The following is a 17,162-nucleotide window of genomic DNA, read 5'->3' as shown; positions in this document are numbered from 1 at the left end:
AACCAAGTGCCAGGAAAAACGCATCAACATTCACCAATGCAGGATCTCCTGGCGCCAGAGAGAAGGCCCAATCTTGAGGGTCGCCGCGCAAGAAGGAAATAACAATCTTAACTTGCTGAGCGGAATCACCAGAGGAACGAGGTTTCAGAGACAGAAACAATTTGCAATTATTCCTAAAATTCAGGAACTTAGATCTATCTCCAAAAAACGGCTCAGGAATAGGTATTTTTGGTTCAGACATAGGGCTATGGATAACAAAATCCTGAATGCTTTGCACCCTAGCAGCAAGCTGATCCACACTAGAAGTCAGAGTCTGGACATTCATATCTGCAGCAGAGTTCCAGCCACTCAGAGAAAAAGGGGATGGAAGAAGCTAGGCAAACTGCAGCAACAAAAAAAAACAAACAAAAAAAAAACTCAGAACTTTTTTTTAATCCCGCTTCTGCGATGCAATAAACATTTTCTTTCGGCCTGGCATACTGTTATGATCCCAGTGGTAGAGGATCTCTGATATTCCGGCAAGATAGCAAAAACATAAATACTGCTCTAGGGAGGTGGAAACTGGGCTAACCGCATACCTGATCCTAACACACACAACTAGAAGCAGCCGGTGAACGTGCCTACGTTGGTTCTACACGTCTCGAGCCAGCCGGAGAACTGAGTACCCCTAGAGGGAAAATAAGACCTCACTTGCCTCCAGAGAAATTGAACCCCAAAGATATAGAAAGCCCCCAACAAATAATAACGGTGAGGCAAGAGGAAAACACAAACGTAGAGATGAACTAGATTCAGCAAAGTGAGGCCCACTAGTCTAGATAGACAGAAAATAGATAGTGGACTATGCGGTCAGCAGAAAACCCTACAAAAACATCCATGCTGAACATTCAAGAACCCCCACACCGACTGACGGTACGGAGGGAGAATATCAGCCCCCTAGAGCTTCCAGCGAGCCAAAAAATCAAATATTAAGCAAGCTGGACAAAGACACTGAAAAATGCAAACGATCCAAATTATACAAAACGGACTTAGCTTTTCTTGCATGAGACAGACTGAAAGGAATCCGGAGGAGACCATATAGGTCTGGATACAACGATGCCAGGCAAGAGACTGAGTCCGGAGGAGACTTAAATAGGGAACACCCGCTGCTTAACGACACAGCTGGAGCTCAGGCCTGCAACAAGACATGCCTAACACAATACCGTTAGTGACCACCAGAGGGAGCCCAGAAACACAGTTCACAACAGTTAAAGCAGTGCGTGAAAATAATGGTGGCCACACAAAATATTGACACTTTGGGCACAATTTGGCTATTTTCACTTGGGGGGCTGTATAACAATTTTATTGCCAACGATTTAGACATTAATGGCTGTGTGTTGAGTTAATTAGAGGGCACACAAAATTTACACTGTACACTAACTACTTTACATTGTATTAAAGTGCCATATCTTCAGTGTTGTTCCATGAAAAGATATAATAAAATAGCTACAAAAATGAGAGGGGTGTAATTTTGTGATATACCGTTTGTGAGTAACCAATTGTACTAAACAGGTGATAATGATTAACACATGTTTATTACCTGAAACAGAAACAGCTGTGTATGGGGCTTAAAACTGGGTGAGAAACAGCCAAACTGTTCCACAAAGGTGAGGTTATGGAAGACATTGTCATGTCACAGGTCAAACACCATGGTAAGACTGAGAACAGCAATAAGACACATGTCAGTTATACCGCATACGTAAGGTCTCTCCAGGCAAAGATTTCAAAGCAGACTGGCATTCAAGATGTGCTATTCAAGCTCTTTTGAAGAAGCACCATGAATCGAACATTCAAAAAACCCGCTGCCCTCATATCTGGCAAGCCTGCCATCTACGTCTGCTACAACCTAGTGCTCTGTTCATCTATTTGCGCGTGCGCAGGAACAAAAATGGCCCTTGTGGTTGTTGTCCTGACAACCTGTATACAAAACTGGGGAATTGTTACCATTTGACCATGATAAGGGTGTAGTAGTTCTACTACACCCTATGAATGTATGCGCATACATCTGTTATCGGTAACTAACTGTTTTCTGCATGCTTGTTATGATACCACTGCTCGCGCAGGCGCTTTGTATTGTTGACCGGTGCCGGCCCTTAGAGATATTTGCGCCTGCGCAATAGGTTCAGCAATACGCCGTATTGATGGACGCATACCACCATTGCCGTATAGACCTAGCGAGCTGTAATACTAACGACGCATGCGCTAACTATTTGTGTTTCGGCCGCGGCAAATTTCTTTACGCTTGCGCAATAAGCTCTGCAGTACGCCGGAATGTTGTGCCACAGTCCCCATCGCTACTCACACCTGGTAGGTGTATTGATAAAATTATGTGACAACTTAAACTTGGGAATACACCACTTTGGCACTACTGACCTTGAGGAAGACGCTCTAAGCGTCGATACGCGTGGGTCTGAACAACCACACGGCCGACCAGATTCACCGAGCCTATCATGCCACCATTTGAGGGGCAACTATCTGTTAGGTTGGGTAAGAATATAGGGCTGATGGACTAAGACCCTGTGAAATAGGCAGTGCCTTGCACACCTTTATTATACCTATTCAGATTGAGTTTCCTCCCTTGTTCGATATACTTGTTTTTGGCATCTGTACAGGGGATTTTTTATTAATGAGACTGTTATGGTTATTGATATATATTCATATATTTTGCAGTACAGCATGTGTATATTAGGCTAAGATTGGCACTTGTGATCTATTTATGGTGGTGCATATTTTATTGCAAATTGGCTGTGTGGTGTTTTCTGTTGGTATTTACCTGTAATTAATGTGGACCCATTACCCCTATTTTATGTTGTGGGTTTTTAAGTGTTTTTAAATGTCTTTTTCGTGTTGTTCTCAGATAAAGACTATATATATTTTTGTACCTTGCAATTGATGTGGTGATCCTAATTTTTATGCATACACTTTGCTTTGTTTGGTTATGAATCGAACGTTGAGGACCATAGACGCTGTGGTTGGCTAACAAAACTTAGTACAGAAGATGAAGGACACATCATGCTTACGTCCCTTTGAAATGGGAAGATGTGCAGCAATGCCATCATCTCTGAATTGGTAGCAACCTGCTATACACTTTGACTGGTCGGAGAACTCTGACCAGAAGTAGTCTTCATGGAAGAATTGCAGCCAGAAAGCCATGAATGGACTTATTTGTGGAGTACTAGATCCAACCCAATCTTATAGCCTGGTATTATCAAATATATATAGCGGGTGAAATAAGTATTGAACACGACACCAATTTTCTAAGTAAATATATTTATGGACATCAGTGGTTTGATTTCTGTGCCTGTGTGGAATGGATGGGTTGCTACCCACATCTGTTGAGAATTTCATGTCAATAGCACCATGAGAAATATATTTACTTAAAAAATTGGTGACGCGTTCAATACTTATTTCGTCCTCTGTATTTATGTAAAATATGACAGCAGGTACTCTGAACTACAGAGACAAAATTGGAAATATGTGGCTGTAACAGAAGGCAGCTTGTTCACTGAAAGGCTGGAGATCAGTACAATAAGGAGGGTCTGTCGGCATCAGTGAAGTATGGTGGAAGTTGCCTGCAGATTTTGGACTGTATTCAGCAAAGGGAGTTGATGATTTCGTCATGAGTAATAGTGTCCTTAATACTGAGAAATAAATGCAGATACTTATCTATCATGCAATACCATCAGGGAGGCATCTGATTGGCTTCAAATTTATCCTACAGCAGAACTATGACTCCAAATATGCAGCCAATGTCATTAAGAACTATCTTCAGCATAAAGACAAACAAGGAATCCTGACGGTGATGATATGACCCTTACAAAGCCCTGATCTCAACATCATCGAGTCTGTGTGGGATTATCTGAAGACACAGAAGCATTTGCACCAGCCTTCATCCACAGAAGATCTGTGGTTAGTTCTCCAAGATGTTTGGAACAACCTTCCTGCTGAGGTCCTACAAAAACTGTGTAAAAGTGTACCTAGAAGAACTAATTCCATTTTGAAGGTAAAGAGTGGTCACACCAAATATTGGTTGGATTTAGGTTTCTCTTTTGTTCATTCGTGTTGAATTTCGTTAATTGATAAAAAAAAATATTTACACATTTTTTAAAGCATTTTTACTTTGTAACATTTTTTCCACACATGCCTAAACGTTTTGCACGCAGCTCTATGTGACTACTATCAAAATAATGTATAGAGGGCAAGAGACAAGGAAAGGATGGGCACAACCAGAATGCCCGCAGGGCAGTAATATACTCACCTGTCCAGGTTAAGAGTACCATCATACTTTGGTTTGTTCACCTCCTGAAACAGTTTTGTGGATAGGTTTTCAATCATGGCATCTTTGAGAACCTGTCCAAAAGAGAAATAGATATTTACTCCATTTTTGTTGCTTTTTCTAGTTCTGTTTATTCTCCAGGTGGTCAGCTCCACAAGTGGTCACATCTGGTGCGGCCAGAGGGGAGAACAGCGGATCAGTGGGGTGTTGGCTTTTGGTTCCCAATCTTCTGAAATCGATGATCTTGGATCTCCATGATAGAGCCACTACCAGACATCCCAGGTGGCAGTCTACTTCTCAGAGAACAAAAGTATCGGTAGTCTGAAATCAGACCTGCCAGATCCTTATCTCCCGACAATCATCTGTAGCATTTTTTTCTGGTAACAAGTTCCCTTTAATGTCTGTGGAAGCCTTTATAATAGGCTTCATTTCTCCATGGCCAAAGATTCAGTTTTCTGTCTTAGGCCTGTAGCTAAATACTTTGGCCTTGGGAATTTGGTACTTCCTGCCCGTGCAGACTACTGAACAGTTTTCCATGTACAAAGTGATATGTGTTTTCCATCTTTAGACTGTACAACGTACAAAGTCACACAAGTATTCTGCCGGAGTATAAGTGTTCATCAAACCTGCGCCGATCTCTACAGAGAATGTAAGGACTAATTATGTTACAGCTAAGAGAGGCACATCATTCGGCCTGGACTGATATATCCATATAACAGCATGAAGCCATCATGTCAGCTACAGTTTTGTTTCCCCACTTTAGTGGGGTTGTCTAGGCAAAGAGAAAAGTCTCCTGGGTCCTTGCAGGTGTTAAACGGAATCTGTCAACAGGTTTTTGCTATTTAATCTGAGAGCAGCATGATGTAGGGGCAGAGACCCTGATTCCAGGGATGTGTCACTTACTAGGCTGTGTGTTATAATTTCAATACACTATAATAGATGAATGTGGATAAAATCCGCGCTGCTGCGACAAATAATGGATCCAGATATAGTTATAAGGTGTTCGGGTGGTTTATTCAACGCGTTTCGAAGCTCATGGCTTCTTCTTCAGGAAGTTTCCACACAGAGACCACCAGGTGAGCAGTTCTCTCATAATTGATTAGAAGCAATCCTGAGGATAAGACCCTATTTGCGCTTTTTTTGTCTCCTACTTTTCTATACTAATAATTTAAATACAAGCAGTGTTTTATCAGGAGTAGATTATCACTACAGGACTAAGTCTCCCGTGCAGACCCGTCAGGCTAATCTGTGTAACCCCACCCCCTTCACTGATTGGAAGCTTGCACAGTATACACAAAAAGCTGCCAATCAGGGGTGTGGGTGGAGTTATACACAGCTCAGCATTTACACCACTACAACATTGCAACACAGAAAATAGGGATTCTATCAAAACTACACAAAACAGCTCAGTAAGAGACACCGGAATAAGGCTCCCCTCCCGTACATCATACTGCTCTCAGATTACATGGCAAAAAGCTGCTGGCAGATTCCCTTTAATAAATCACAAACTAAGTGTTACTCACCTACTACCACCCATCTGGGTCCAGCAATGTAGGTGAGTGTTACTTAGTTTGTCATTTTCTACACCTCCAAGCCTCTGGAGAACTCTTCTTTTTGCCCAGAAAACCCCTTTAATTCAAGCATAATATTATTTGTCTAATGACATTCTTAGAATAGCGAGAAGGCACATGGATAAGGGAAACCAAAAGCTGTCATCACAGCTCCACAGAAAGTTTTCCTCTGTACACATTTCCCTCAAGAGCCTTGAGGATATCACAATAATGTACAAAAATACACAATTTTACATATTTTTTAATAACTATTTGCAGATCAAATATTTTTCATTCAGATTAAATTCCACTGACCTGAATAGTGTGAATGTCAAGATCATAAAAGGAAACATGTAATATTTCCATTCTAACATTTTTGTGGGTTGGAGAAAATACTTAAAGGGGTTGTCCAGGCTTGGTATATAAAAATAATAATGGAGTGGTAATAGGAGTTGATTATTTGACCTTGATGAGTTAGTATCTTTCCATAACTCACCATGGCAAGGTTAAAGATTCCGCCCACTGGTCCTAACTGTGATGCGGCATCTATCAACTGACGCGCTCCCCCTATAGAACCGGCGTCTTTGGTTGAAACAATCACAGTAATTCCGGCTTCCTTCCAGCTCTGGACTTGTTTGGCCTGATAACCTACAAATATAAGCAAATGGTCAGAACTCTGATGTATCATTCCAGCTTTTTACAAATTATCGTTCTTTGGAAATTTGTGTGACTGTACATTACCATTCCTTATGCCAGATCGAGACGTTAAAATGAGGTTCCTGGCACCTCTCTCAATTAACCACTGAGCCAACTCCAAGCCGAATCCCCCAAGTCCTCCAGTAATGATGTAGGACTTTGTTGGTGGGAAAGATGTTCGAGGGATTGCGGGAAGGAACATTTCAGAGTCATGAGCTGACCCCTCTTCACGCACCTACATATGGAAAATAGACAACAGATACCAAATGTAGTCAATATCTCCAGAAGCCCTTCTTTTAGGGATTTTGTAGCAGCTACAACCTTTATTTTCTTATTGCTAATGTATAATTGTGCTTTCCCTTACTGTTATCCTGACTTCCAGATGGACTTGTACTTTTAAAGCTGCTGTCAATATTAACAAGCAGGGATGTAGTGGAAATCACAGAGAAGGTTGGAACAGTAGCCTAAACCATTAGTGAGGCAAAAGGTGGATTTCAGGCCAAATAAATCTGGTTAGAGCGTGTAAGTATTAAAGGACTTTTCCTCTTTCAGGAAACTTCTATCCACAGGCACAGTTTGGTTAAAAAAAAAAAAAAAAAAAAGTTTACTTTAGTTACCCTCTTTGTGTCCTGGGCCCAATTGGAGGAGTAGCATAGATTGTTTGTTTGTTTTTTACACCTAACTGTGCCTGTGGACAGAAGTTTACAGAGAGAGGAAAAAACTTTTAACATTGTCAATTTAGAGATGAATTATGCTTTCTCAAAAACCCAGGACCAATTATTACCAACAATACATATTTTCTTCATTTAGCTGGTGTATTGCTATTCAATCCTTTTTCAATAAAGCTTTCTGTGAAAAATGAGCACAGTTATAAGGTCGTGGCTCAGTTTGGGGATTCGATCTGCTGACCAGTTGCTTCATGGTCGGTTACCCTGTCTGCTGAGCTGTTGCCGCTTCTTCCCTGTCCAAATGCTAATGGTTCCAATTGTCTTTGTTTCCTCTTCTTGGTTTGCTTCTCTCAAAGTGTATTCCATCTTCCCATTTTGGACTACCCTATCATATTCTGGGTTTGGTTTTATATGTTCACCCTTCACTGCACTTCCTTGCTGTCTATACCTCTAGGTAGACTTGTGTTTAGGAATTCCAACCCTTCAGTTAATTGGTTTACCTTGCTTAGTAAACATCAGTTGAATCCTGCAGTGACTTTGTTTGTTTTCCTTCCCAGTACCTCTTCCTTTCACCTCTTTTGGTTTCTGGGACATTATACTTTTTCTGTTTACTTTTTGCTCTTCAGGAAAGAAAAAAAAAAAAGGTTGAGTTCCAGCTCCTTAAAATTGAAATTGTTTAATGGTGTCCAAAATATTAAAAAACTATACATACAAGTGGATAGACTCCCTCCGGTGGGTGCCCCAAAGCATGAGGGACTATATGGCATGGCGTTTCGATCAAACGATCTTTCTCAAAGCCACTACTTAATCTGGTTGTGCTGCTCTATATAGGGAGACTCGCCCAACCAAATTCCCAGAATGAATCACATGACATTTCTTAAGGTCCTAATATAAAATCATTAGCAAACATTAATGCATAATAAAATATTCACTTCTTAATCAACAATAGTGCAGCATAGTTTCATTGCGTTTATTAAGTCCCATCGGGGATCGGGTATTTAGATGAAATATCCAATATGCCTCTCTCGTGAGGAGATGCCTCCTGGCGTCCCCTCCGCGAGGAGGCATATTAACCTGTTCAATTCCCTGGATCTGGAAACCTGCAGTGCTCCGTGCGTGGTGAGTAACAAAATGTCTAGAAGCCGCCGACATATTTCTGTTACCACCCTGCGTGTTGCTTATATCATATAAATGTTCCCGGACGCGTGTCTTAAGTTTCCTCATCGTGCATCCCACATAGGATAAGTTGCAATCTCTGCAATTAATTCTGTATACTATATTGGTGGAATTACAGTTAATATATTGCTTTGTATTAAATTTAATCGTTCCTTCCGCATTGTGGAGCGTTTTGGCTACAATGGCATATTTACAGGTACTACAATTGTTTGTACCACATTTAAAAAAAACAGGATAATTTAACCATGTTTTTGTACATTTGGCTATGTTAGATCGGAACATACTAGGGGCTATTTTTTCAGTGACTAACCCGTTTTTGGATCATGTGGTGTGGTATGGCAGATACATAGATGATACCCTCATAATTTGGGGGGGTGATGTGTCTGCCATACCACACTTCATGGATATCTTAATGACAATGAATATAGTATTAAATTTACTTACAAATATGACAGTACAAATATCTCATTTTTGGATTTGGAACTTGGGGGATACAGAGCAGCACAACCAGATTAAGTTATGGCTTTGAGAAAGATCGTTTGATCGAAATGCGTTGCCATATAGTCCCTCATGCTTTGGGGCACCCACCGGAGGGAGTCTATCCACTTGTATGTATCGTTTTTTAATATTTTGGACACCATTAAACAATTTCAATTTTAAGGAGCTGGAACTCAACCTTTTTTTTTTTTCTTTCCTGATGATCAATTCGTTCTCCTGCAACGGAGTTCCGTGCACCTGCGGTGGTTACTGGTGAGCTGGCTACAAAACTTCTTTTTTGTTATACTTTTTGCTCTCTTTAGCTTTCACTGTCTACCCTATATGAACGTGTTTTAATTTTCTCACCCTGGGTTTTCATATCTTCCTTCACACTTATCTCTCCTCTTGTTGGCAGTGTGTTGAGGCCTCCCCTCTGGTTCCTCAGGAAGTATGAGAAACCACTCAAAGGCCTTTTAGGTCAAAGGTGATGTTTTTCAGCTGTGTGGCTAAGGTCTTTCTAGTCTTCCCTTTTTCCGTTACCTTTGAGTGAGTGTGTTTACATTCATAACAAATAAAACCATTCAGATTACAACTCTGTCCCATCAACATTTTTGGAGCAACTCTGATGTAACTGCTGTCTAACATTTTAGGGCATAGTGAATTTCTCTGACCTTTATAAGGACTTTGCCGATATGCTTTCCTTGTGCCATGAACCTAAAGGCTGGCTCCACCTCATCCCGAGTGAAGATGGTGCACTTTAATGGCTTCACCACTCCATTTCTGATTCCAGACTTCAGAAGATTGGACACATCCTCCCATTCTTTGTTTCCTTCTTCAAAAAGGGCATCAAGCAGGATTCCGTGGAATGCCACATTTTTCAGGAAAAGAGCCATTCCTATATGATGACACCATCGAGAAGTGTTTGTCATAGAAAATGAGCAATGATCTTAAGATGGAAACTTCTTAGATTAATATTTAGTTAAACTTACCTAATGGCGTATTGTTTGACAGATCATATTTGCCTATTTCCAAAAAGCGTCCATGGCGGGCCAGACAGCGGAGACTAGCTTGCAATTTTTCCTCTGCCAATGAGTTAAGAATGAGGTCCACTCCTACAGTGAAGTGAAAAAGACAATAGTTTGCTGGTGTTTGGATCATTCTACTTCCAGTATTTTTCGGGTCACAAAAAAAATATATGTTTGTCCTTGTAATAAACTCCCAAACCCACCTTTATTTTTGTTTTACAACTTCCTTTCAGCCCCATGCAGCCATCTGAGTGATTTTCTAGTGTTTACTTCCCAAACTTTCTGTAAGCTCTACCTCTATGGCTCTAGACTACATTTCTGAAAAGGCAGAGCTGTATCTGTCTCACAGCTCACAAACTCCCATTTCCAATGCCCGCCAGAACTCCACCTGCAATGTACCACCCTGAGACTCCAGTCTCAAGATAAATAAATTGATGCACACACAATTTCTCCTTCATACCAATGCTCCAACTTTTCACCTCCACCCTCACCCCCTGTACACAACCCCAGTCAATGTAAAGTTGTCGGGGATCACAGGCCATGTCCCCCATGACATCACCGTACAAAGCACTGGCAAGAAATCAAAGTGCTCTGTGCTTTGAACAGACTGCAGTAGGAAGTAAGGAGATGGAAGTCACATCACCACGTGACAGCTTAGAATTAGAGCAGAATTTTTACAGCAAGTAAATCATGAAATGTCTTCATTTGTGATGGATTAATAAAACATTCTTAAGCCTATTTGCCTGGAAAAAGAACCCTTTAACTAAGAACAAATCCTTAGCTTTCACTCACCTTTCCCTCCCGTAACAGTGAGAATATGTTGTTCAAAAGACGTATCTCGGGAATTCGCAAAACAGCTGGCATCAAGCTGTGGGAATCTGCTCTGGAGATATTGCTGCTTTTCTGAAGATCCTAAGCAATACATATTAATATTCCAGCTCAATGTTTCCGTACAGTTCTTAGCTAAATCTTGATCCTAACACACTGAATGGCAATATTACGGTTTTTATATGGGTTGTCAGCCAGCTTTTTCAGCTTATGGATGGGGACAGGAATTGTAACATGGCATAACTAGTGGGATTTACTAATCTAACAAGTTCTGAATTTCTAAATCAACATAAAAAGTTTTGTATGATTGTCAGATACTTTGCTTTACCTACAGAAAGTCCTGTTCAACTAAGGATTTTCTATACTTTATTCTCTAACTGTAACACCCCAGAGTAACAGACTGTTATGCTACACTCACCATAAACCACTTACTTAAAAAATGTGTATTTTTCCCACTAAAAAAAGTAATTGGGAGCTTGGTAGGTTAGGTACACACTGCGTCTGTGTCCACTATCGTGGGCATACACTCAGAAGGTATAAGCTCGACAGTGGCCCCAGTAATGGATGGTAATGTCTAGGAAGATTAGCTACAGTGCATGGGCTGTAAACGTCTTGACTATGTTGAGCGCTGTAAACAAAAGAACATCAAGATCTATGGAGGTAAACTTGTAACCTTGAGATTGTGGATATTGTTCAACAACTTTGGTTCTCGGGTTCTCAAGTCCTCAGACAGTTCTCTTCTCCTCTTTCTGTTCTCTATGCTTAGTGTGGCACACACAGACACACAATGTAAATATTGAGTCAACTTCTCCCCTTTTTATCTGGTTTCAGGTGTAATTTTCATATTGCCCAAACCTGTTACTTGCCACAAGTGAGTTTGAATGAGCATCACAAGCTTGAAACACAGTTGCTTACCCACAATTTTGGAATGGTGCCAACAAATTTGTCCGACCCATTTTGGGGGTTTAGTGTGAAATTATGTCTAATTTGCCTGTGTTGTTCCAATACACAAAGGAAATAAAAATGTGTATAACAAAACATGTTTAATTGCCATAATTTTCTGTGAGAAATAATTCATTTTCTGGAACAATTTCAAGGGTGCCAACACTTTTGTCCATGATTGTATGTTTGGAAAAGCTGTCTTTGTATATTGTAGGGTAAATGTACAGACACTTTGTGCTCGTAGTCTTAGTGCTCCTTTTTTGGTTCTAAAAAGTGCATTAAGACATCACAGAGAATAGAAGTCAGCTATAAGTTTACATTTCTGATGAGGTGGAATTAACAAGATGCCTACCAAAATGTGATATTGTAATAAAAGCAGTTAGTCCCCAAAAATGTATGCTGCATAGAACATTGTAGATAGAAACAGCCATGATCAGATCTTCTACCAAGTCCAACAAGAGTTCTAAGTTTGATGGCAAGGAATGGAATAAAAATCACACACATTCTTCAGAACAACCTACCTACTGTTGTGAAGACGCGGCAACCCATGCTAAGAGAAATAGCGATTGCTGCCTGCCCAACGCCACCAGATCCAGAGTGGATAAGAACGCTCTCACCCGTCCTCATCCGTCCACGCACAATCAGGGCATAGTATGCTGTGGCATAGACCACAGGAACCGAGGCAGCATCAGCCAAAGACCTACGAACAGAAAGAACAGAATATAACTGTGAACACACAATGATTACAACTCAATACTCAGCAACTCATTTCGAGAAGATTGAGAACTTACCAATCTTCAGGTACATTCCACAAGAAGCGTTGATCGGCATCCACAACAGTGGCAAGGCCTTTAGCTGGAAGAAGTCCCATGACCCTGTTACCTGCGGGGTCACGTCCTGAAAACTCCATTCCCAGCATGCACTGCTGTAGAGCTACATCTCCTAAAAACAAACAGCAAAATTGTCAAGTGTGTTCCAATACTCACCTAATGCCCTTTATATGACCAGTAATGAATTTTCAAAATGAAATATCTATAACAAAAACTTGCTCCAAAATTATTACTTGGCTCTAACATAAATATCTATATGTATTTTGTCCCAGCTCCGTAGATAGGTATTGAAGCCAAAATTAGCTATCACCCTTCCATTGATGGAAAGAGATGAGAACTTCTTAATTTTAGACTTTTATGTCTGGCCAAGGTGACTACCAGACTATAGATGATTTGGTTTACAAATTGGACCATAGTGCCATGTACGAAGACCCTAGAAGTTGTATATGTGGCACTGCTCTACACAAGCTACTCTAATGAGCTACATAATGGAAATGTTTCATACCAGGTATGGCATCGGGGGGCAGCTTCCCAGTTGCCAACATGATGTCACGGAAGTTGAGCGATGAATAGTACACCTGACACAGTTTCACATTGGGATTGGTAGGGTGGAAGTGGCGTAGAGGAGATGCAATCCAGCGTAGGGTGGAGAGATCTCCGCGGGTCAGCACGTTCACAAAAGCATAGGCTGTTTCATCCTGTGCTTCTCCTATAGGTAAAAAAATAAAACAAAATATTATTGCTTTGGAAATTACACACAAATTATCGTTTAATTCTACAACTGTATTTTACGTTCCAAAGTGGTAGCGTGAATAATAATAATTTTCTGGTTTAAATGGTTCCCTGAAGCTGAGCTGGTGTTCAAGACTCCACTGAAGATCCAGGTGCAGTGATGGATTTCTCATTCCAAGCTAAAACATCGTCTCTTTAGTCCCAAAAAGTGCCTCTATTAGGCCTTTACCAAATATCTCTAGCTAGATGTGTTCAGATATTAACCAGTTTATCCCAGGGTAATACGTTATCTATGACTTCTACAAGAACAAAAAGATCTACGGTACAGGCACCTGGCAGATACCGTATGATACTTATCCTACTTAAATGCATACATACTGCACATAAATGCTGACATTCATCTCAAAAATAGTCATATACTCACCTTTCTGAAAGGGTGTGTGTCGAAAGGCGCCCCACCTTCCATCCCGGTAGACATTCATTGCCAGATCTTGCTTCTGCCGCTGCAGGATCTCTTTTTCAGACACTTTATGTGAATTCACATCAGAGTTAAAGATACACCTAGAAATAAAATGTCAATATGTAGTTCTGCATGCAGCGACCTTAAGAATTACAGTATTTCGCTCCAGTAAATAACAATTTCTTGCTGCCAACACACAGAGAAATGTAACAACCTATAGGTGGCGCTAGAGAGACAGCATACTTCCATATTGATATATTTAAACTAACCCTGTCAGCAGGATTGTGCACAGTGACCTACAGACAGTGTCAGGGCGGCGCCATTATACTGATTACAATGGTACCTGGGTGATGAAATCTGTCTTGTGGTTGTTGTTTAATCTTTATTTTCAGTTTTGAGTTAATGATATGCTCGTGCCCCAGGGCGGCCTGTGGGGGGGTCTTCATGTGGTGCTCTGATTACATATTCATCCTTATGGGCTTATGACAGGTCACTGATCCCTCACTGACCTGCCCCCTATTTTACACACTGCATATACTACAGTGGGGTTACAAAATAATATTCAACTTGGTGCAGGCGGTAGCACCTGCGGTGTAGCATGAGACAATGACTAATATGCCTATATGCATTTATGCTTTATTCCTATACTATTGTGGGGTAATAAAATATATGGCGGCGGTGGTGCCTGCGCAGCAGCATCTATCACGGTCCGATACATTGTACTGCATACGCACCACCGCCAGCGCCATTTTGCTGGAGAAAAAAAATTGCCTGCACAGCAGCATCTATCGCTGATAGATGCTATTTTGATGGAGCAAATAAAATTTTCTCTAGCAAAATGGCATCGGCACCTGCCCAGTACCATCTATTGCGTTCCGATAGATGCCACTGCACCAGCGCTGTTGCCATTTTGCTTGGGAAAAAAAAATTGGCTCCATCAAAATGTCGCCGGCAGTGTGTGCGAAGTAGCATCTATTGCCGACAGATGCTATTTTGATGGAGCCAAATTTTTTTTTTCTTTCGCAAAATGGCACCGGTGTCTGAGTGTTCCAATAGATGCTACTGTGCAAGCACCCCTGCCGGCGCCATTTTGATGAAGCCAAAGTTTTTCCTTCAGCAAAATGGCGCCAGCGGTGACACTTGCGCAGTAGCATCTATTGGTGCTCACAGGGTAATAATGCAGAGCAGCCTAAAACACGTCCCCAGAGAATCCTGAGAGCACCACCTCCTTGTAAAGACCATAAAAATCAGAATGCAATAGGTGCTACTGCGCTGCCATTTTGATGAAGATATGTATATTATTTTATTACCCCATGACAGTATAGGAATAAAGCATAAATGCATATAGGCATATTAGCCATTGTATCATGGTACAGCACAGGCGCCGCCATCATTTTGATGAAGTTGAATTTTTTTTCTGTAACCCCACAATAGTATATGCAGTATGTAAAATAGGGGGCAGATCAGTGAGGGATCAGTGACCTGTCGTTAGGATCACTTGCTGATTAGTTAGGGTCTGACTACAGAGCTACGTTATTAGAATAAGAGGGCTGCAAAATGAGTTTTTCTTTCTGCAAAATCCTCAGAGGTTGTCCGCAACTGATCAATGTTAAGCCATATTTTAGAGATATGCTATAATATTAAAAAAGGGAATATCACTTTAAAAGGTCATGACAACAAGTCATCTCATATACTTATACATATATGTACATTGTTAGTGTTTTTGTTATGTAAAGGTGATGGATTTGAGGACATACTGTTTCTTAATTTTGCTACACCTTAAAGATCTAAAAATCCATTCATTAACACAAATTGCCAGACAAAACCTGAATCTTGTCCATGTAACCATCCCATGACGTCTGCCATACCTTATTCTGTTTCCTCCTGGCTCCTGGCGTAGGCAGTTTACCATTCCAACAATACCAGAATTTGGTTTATTCAGGGCTGTTAGCCAAATTCGGTGATCCGATGTATCGGCCATAGCTTCCTATCATATAGAACAGATGATGATGAAGAATATAGATATTTAGACATGACGAGTAAATGAACTGTTCATTTAAAGTGCGGCACCTTCAGTGATTCCACCCACGGACAGTCCATGTCTTCAACCGAGAGGAGAGCCGCTTTCCTCTCTGGGGTACGTCGACGACATAAGAAAATGACTGAGTTGTAGAAGGACTTCTTCATGGCAACCACATCCATGTGGGCACTGTCAATCAGCTTCTCCCATTCTGCCTGGCAAAGTTAAGACATTTCAGACAGTTCAGAGTATGTGTATTGCACCATATGTATAAAGGGTAGAGGCACAGAGTGAACACGGATTTATCACTAAATTACCGGAATTACAGCCAGCTCAATGCTCATAGTGCACTGACGTATAGAACCATCATACCTGGGAAAGGAGACCATCTCTCTTCTGGAGATTTTGGGTCCTCAGGAAGGCAATGGTCTCTCCTAAGATACCTCCTTTTAGATGTGTATGAAGTAAAATGAAACCTCCTTCTTTCACAGCCGCTGCCATATTGGGCAGAACTTGTCTAGGATCCTGTAGGAGATGTGCCGAGCTATTGCACACCAACAGATCAGCACCAGTTACACCACTAGGTGGAGGGGTATATGGGTCCCATTGCTCTATGGAAACTCCAGCTTCTTTTAGATTGTCCTCTATTGTAGAAAGGACATCCAGAGTCTGGTCAGTGGCGATGTAGTCTATCTGCAGCATTGGTTGGGTGTTCAGCACATTTAGCACGTAAGAAGACAAATTCCCTTTTCCTGTTAGGGTCTATGGAGAAAAAAGAAATAAAAACTAACATGGATAAGTTATGTACTGTGTGTAACTCCTAGAAATAGGTATTAATATAGATCACCTACTATAGCCCTGCATTCTTGTTCTTTTCATACAGAAATGGTCTCAAGCTGCAAGCTCTATATAAAGCCAATCCACCAGAAAATAGACTTGGGGAAAAAATATACAGGTCAAGGAGCTCTGTCAGCAGTCTGTGGCCACCAAAGCAGAGCACTGTGAATTTTCTACTACCTGGGCATCTTCTGATTAATAGACCCTGAAATGTCCTGAGGCTGCGACATAACACAAATGCAAAATATAGGAGCAGCCTACTAATTAGAAGAGGCACCAGGGATGCTGCAGGTAGTAGGAGGTCCGCAGTGCTCTGTTCCAGCTGTCCTGGACCACTGATGTAGCCAATGGACCATGTTCCCGCAAATTTAGTTGTTCAACTCAAACAAACTTTTATGTTCCATAGTCTCAGAATTTGTCACAATCTTGGTTTGCTGTCAGCAACTTACAATCGGTGGCTATAAACCAATTCACATCATGTCCTTCTTATAATGAAATGTTGGGCAATCACAGGATAGAAAAAGGCTCACATATACTGGGTATTCTCAAGTTTACACGTTATACCCTGTCTGTAAGTTAGGGAATAACTTCACTGGAGGATCCAACCAC

The 17,162-nt window shown here is 41.1% G+C and overlaps 1 protein-coding gene across 1 annotated transcript in view; it reads right to left on the bottom strand.

Annotated features, from left to right (window-relative positions):
- Nucleotides 1-17,162, bottom strand: part of FASN (fatty acid synthase) — a 108,712-nt gene that overhangs the window by 40,119 nt on the left and 51,431 nt on the right. Inside the window, exons 23-35 of the mRNA XM_077251392.1 lie at nucleotides 16,089-16,478; nucleotides 15,767-15,931; nucleotides 15,565-15,683; nucleotides 13,661-13,797; nucleotides 13,010-13,213; nucleotides 12,466-12,616; nucleotides 12,196-12,374; nucleotides 10,697-10,816; nucleotides 9,869-9,991; nucleotides 9,551-9,774; nucleotides 6,604-6,793; nucleotides 6,359-6,510; nucleotides 4,295-4,386 (exon numbers count right to left, since the gene is read on the bottom strand). Coding sequence (XP_077107507.1) covers nucleotides 4,295-4,386; nucleotides 6,359-6,510; nucleotides 6,604-6,793; nucleotides 9,551-9,774; nucleotides 9,869-9,991; nucleotides 10,697-10,816; nucleotides 12,196-12,374; nucleotides 12,466-12,616; nucleotides 13,010-13,213; nucleotides 13,661-13,797; nucleotides 15,565-15,683; nucleotides 15,767-15,931; nucleotides 16,089-16,478 — 2,246 coding nt within the window. The remainder of the gene's footprint in view (nucleotides 1-4,294; nucleotides 4,387-6,358; nucleotides 6,511-6,603; nucleotides 6,794-9,550; nucleotides 9,775-9,868; nucleotides 9,992-10,696; nucleotides 10,817-12,195; nucleotides 12,375-12,465; nucleotides 12,617-13,009; nucleotides 13,214-13,660; nucleotides 13,798-15,564; nucleotides 15,684-15,766; nucleotides 15,932-16,088; nucleotides 16,479-17,162) is intronic.

This window comes from Ranitomeya variabilis, chromosome 4, assembly GCF_051348905.1.
Source record: "Ranitomeya variabilis isolate aRanVar5 chromosome 4, aRanVar5.hap1, whole genome shotgun sequence".
NCBI lineage: Eukaryota > Metazoa > Chordata > Amphibia > Anura > Dendrobatidae > Ranitomeya > Ranitomeya variabilis.
The sequence above is the reverse complement of the archived record's forward strand: the minus strand, read 5'-3'. Positions and strand labels throughout refer to the sequence as shown.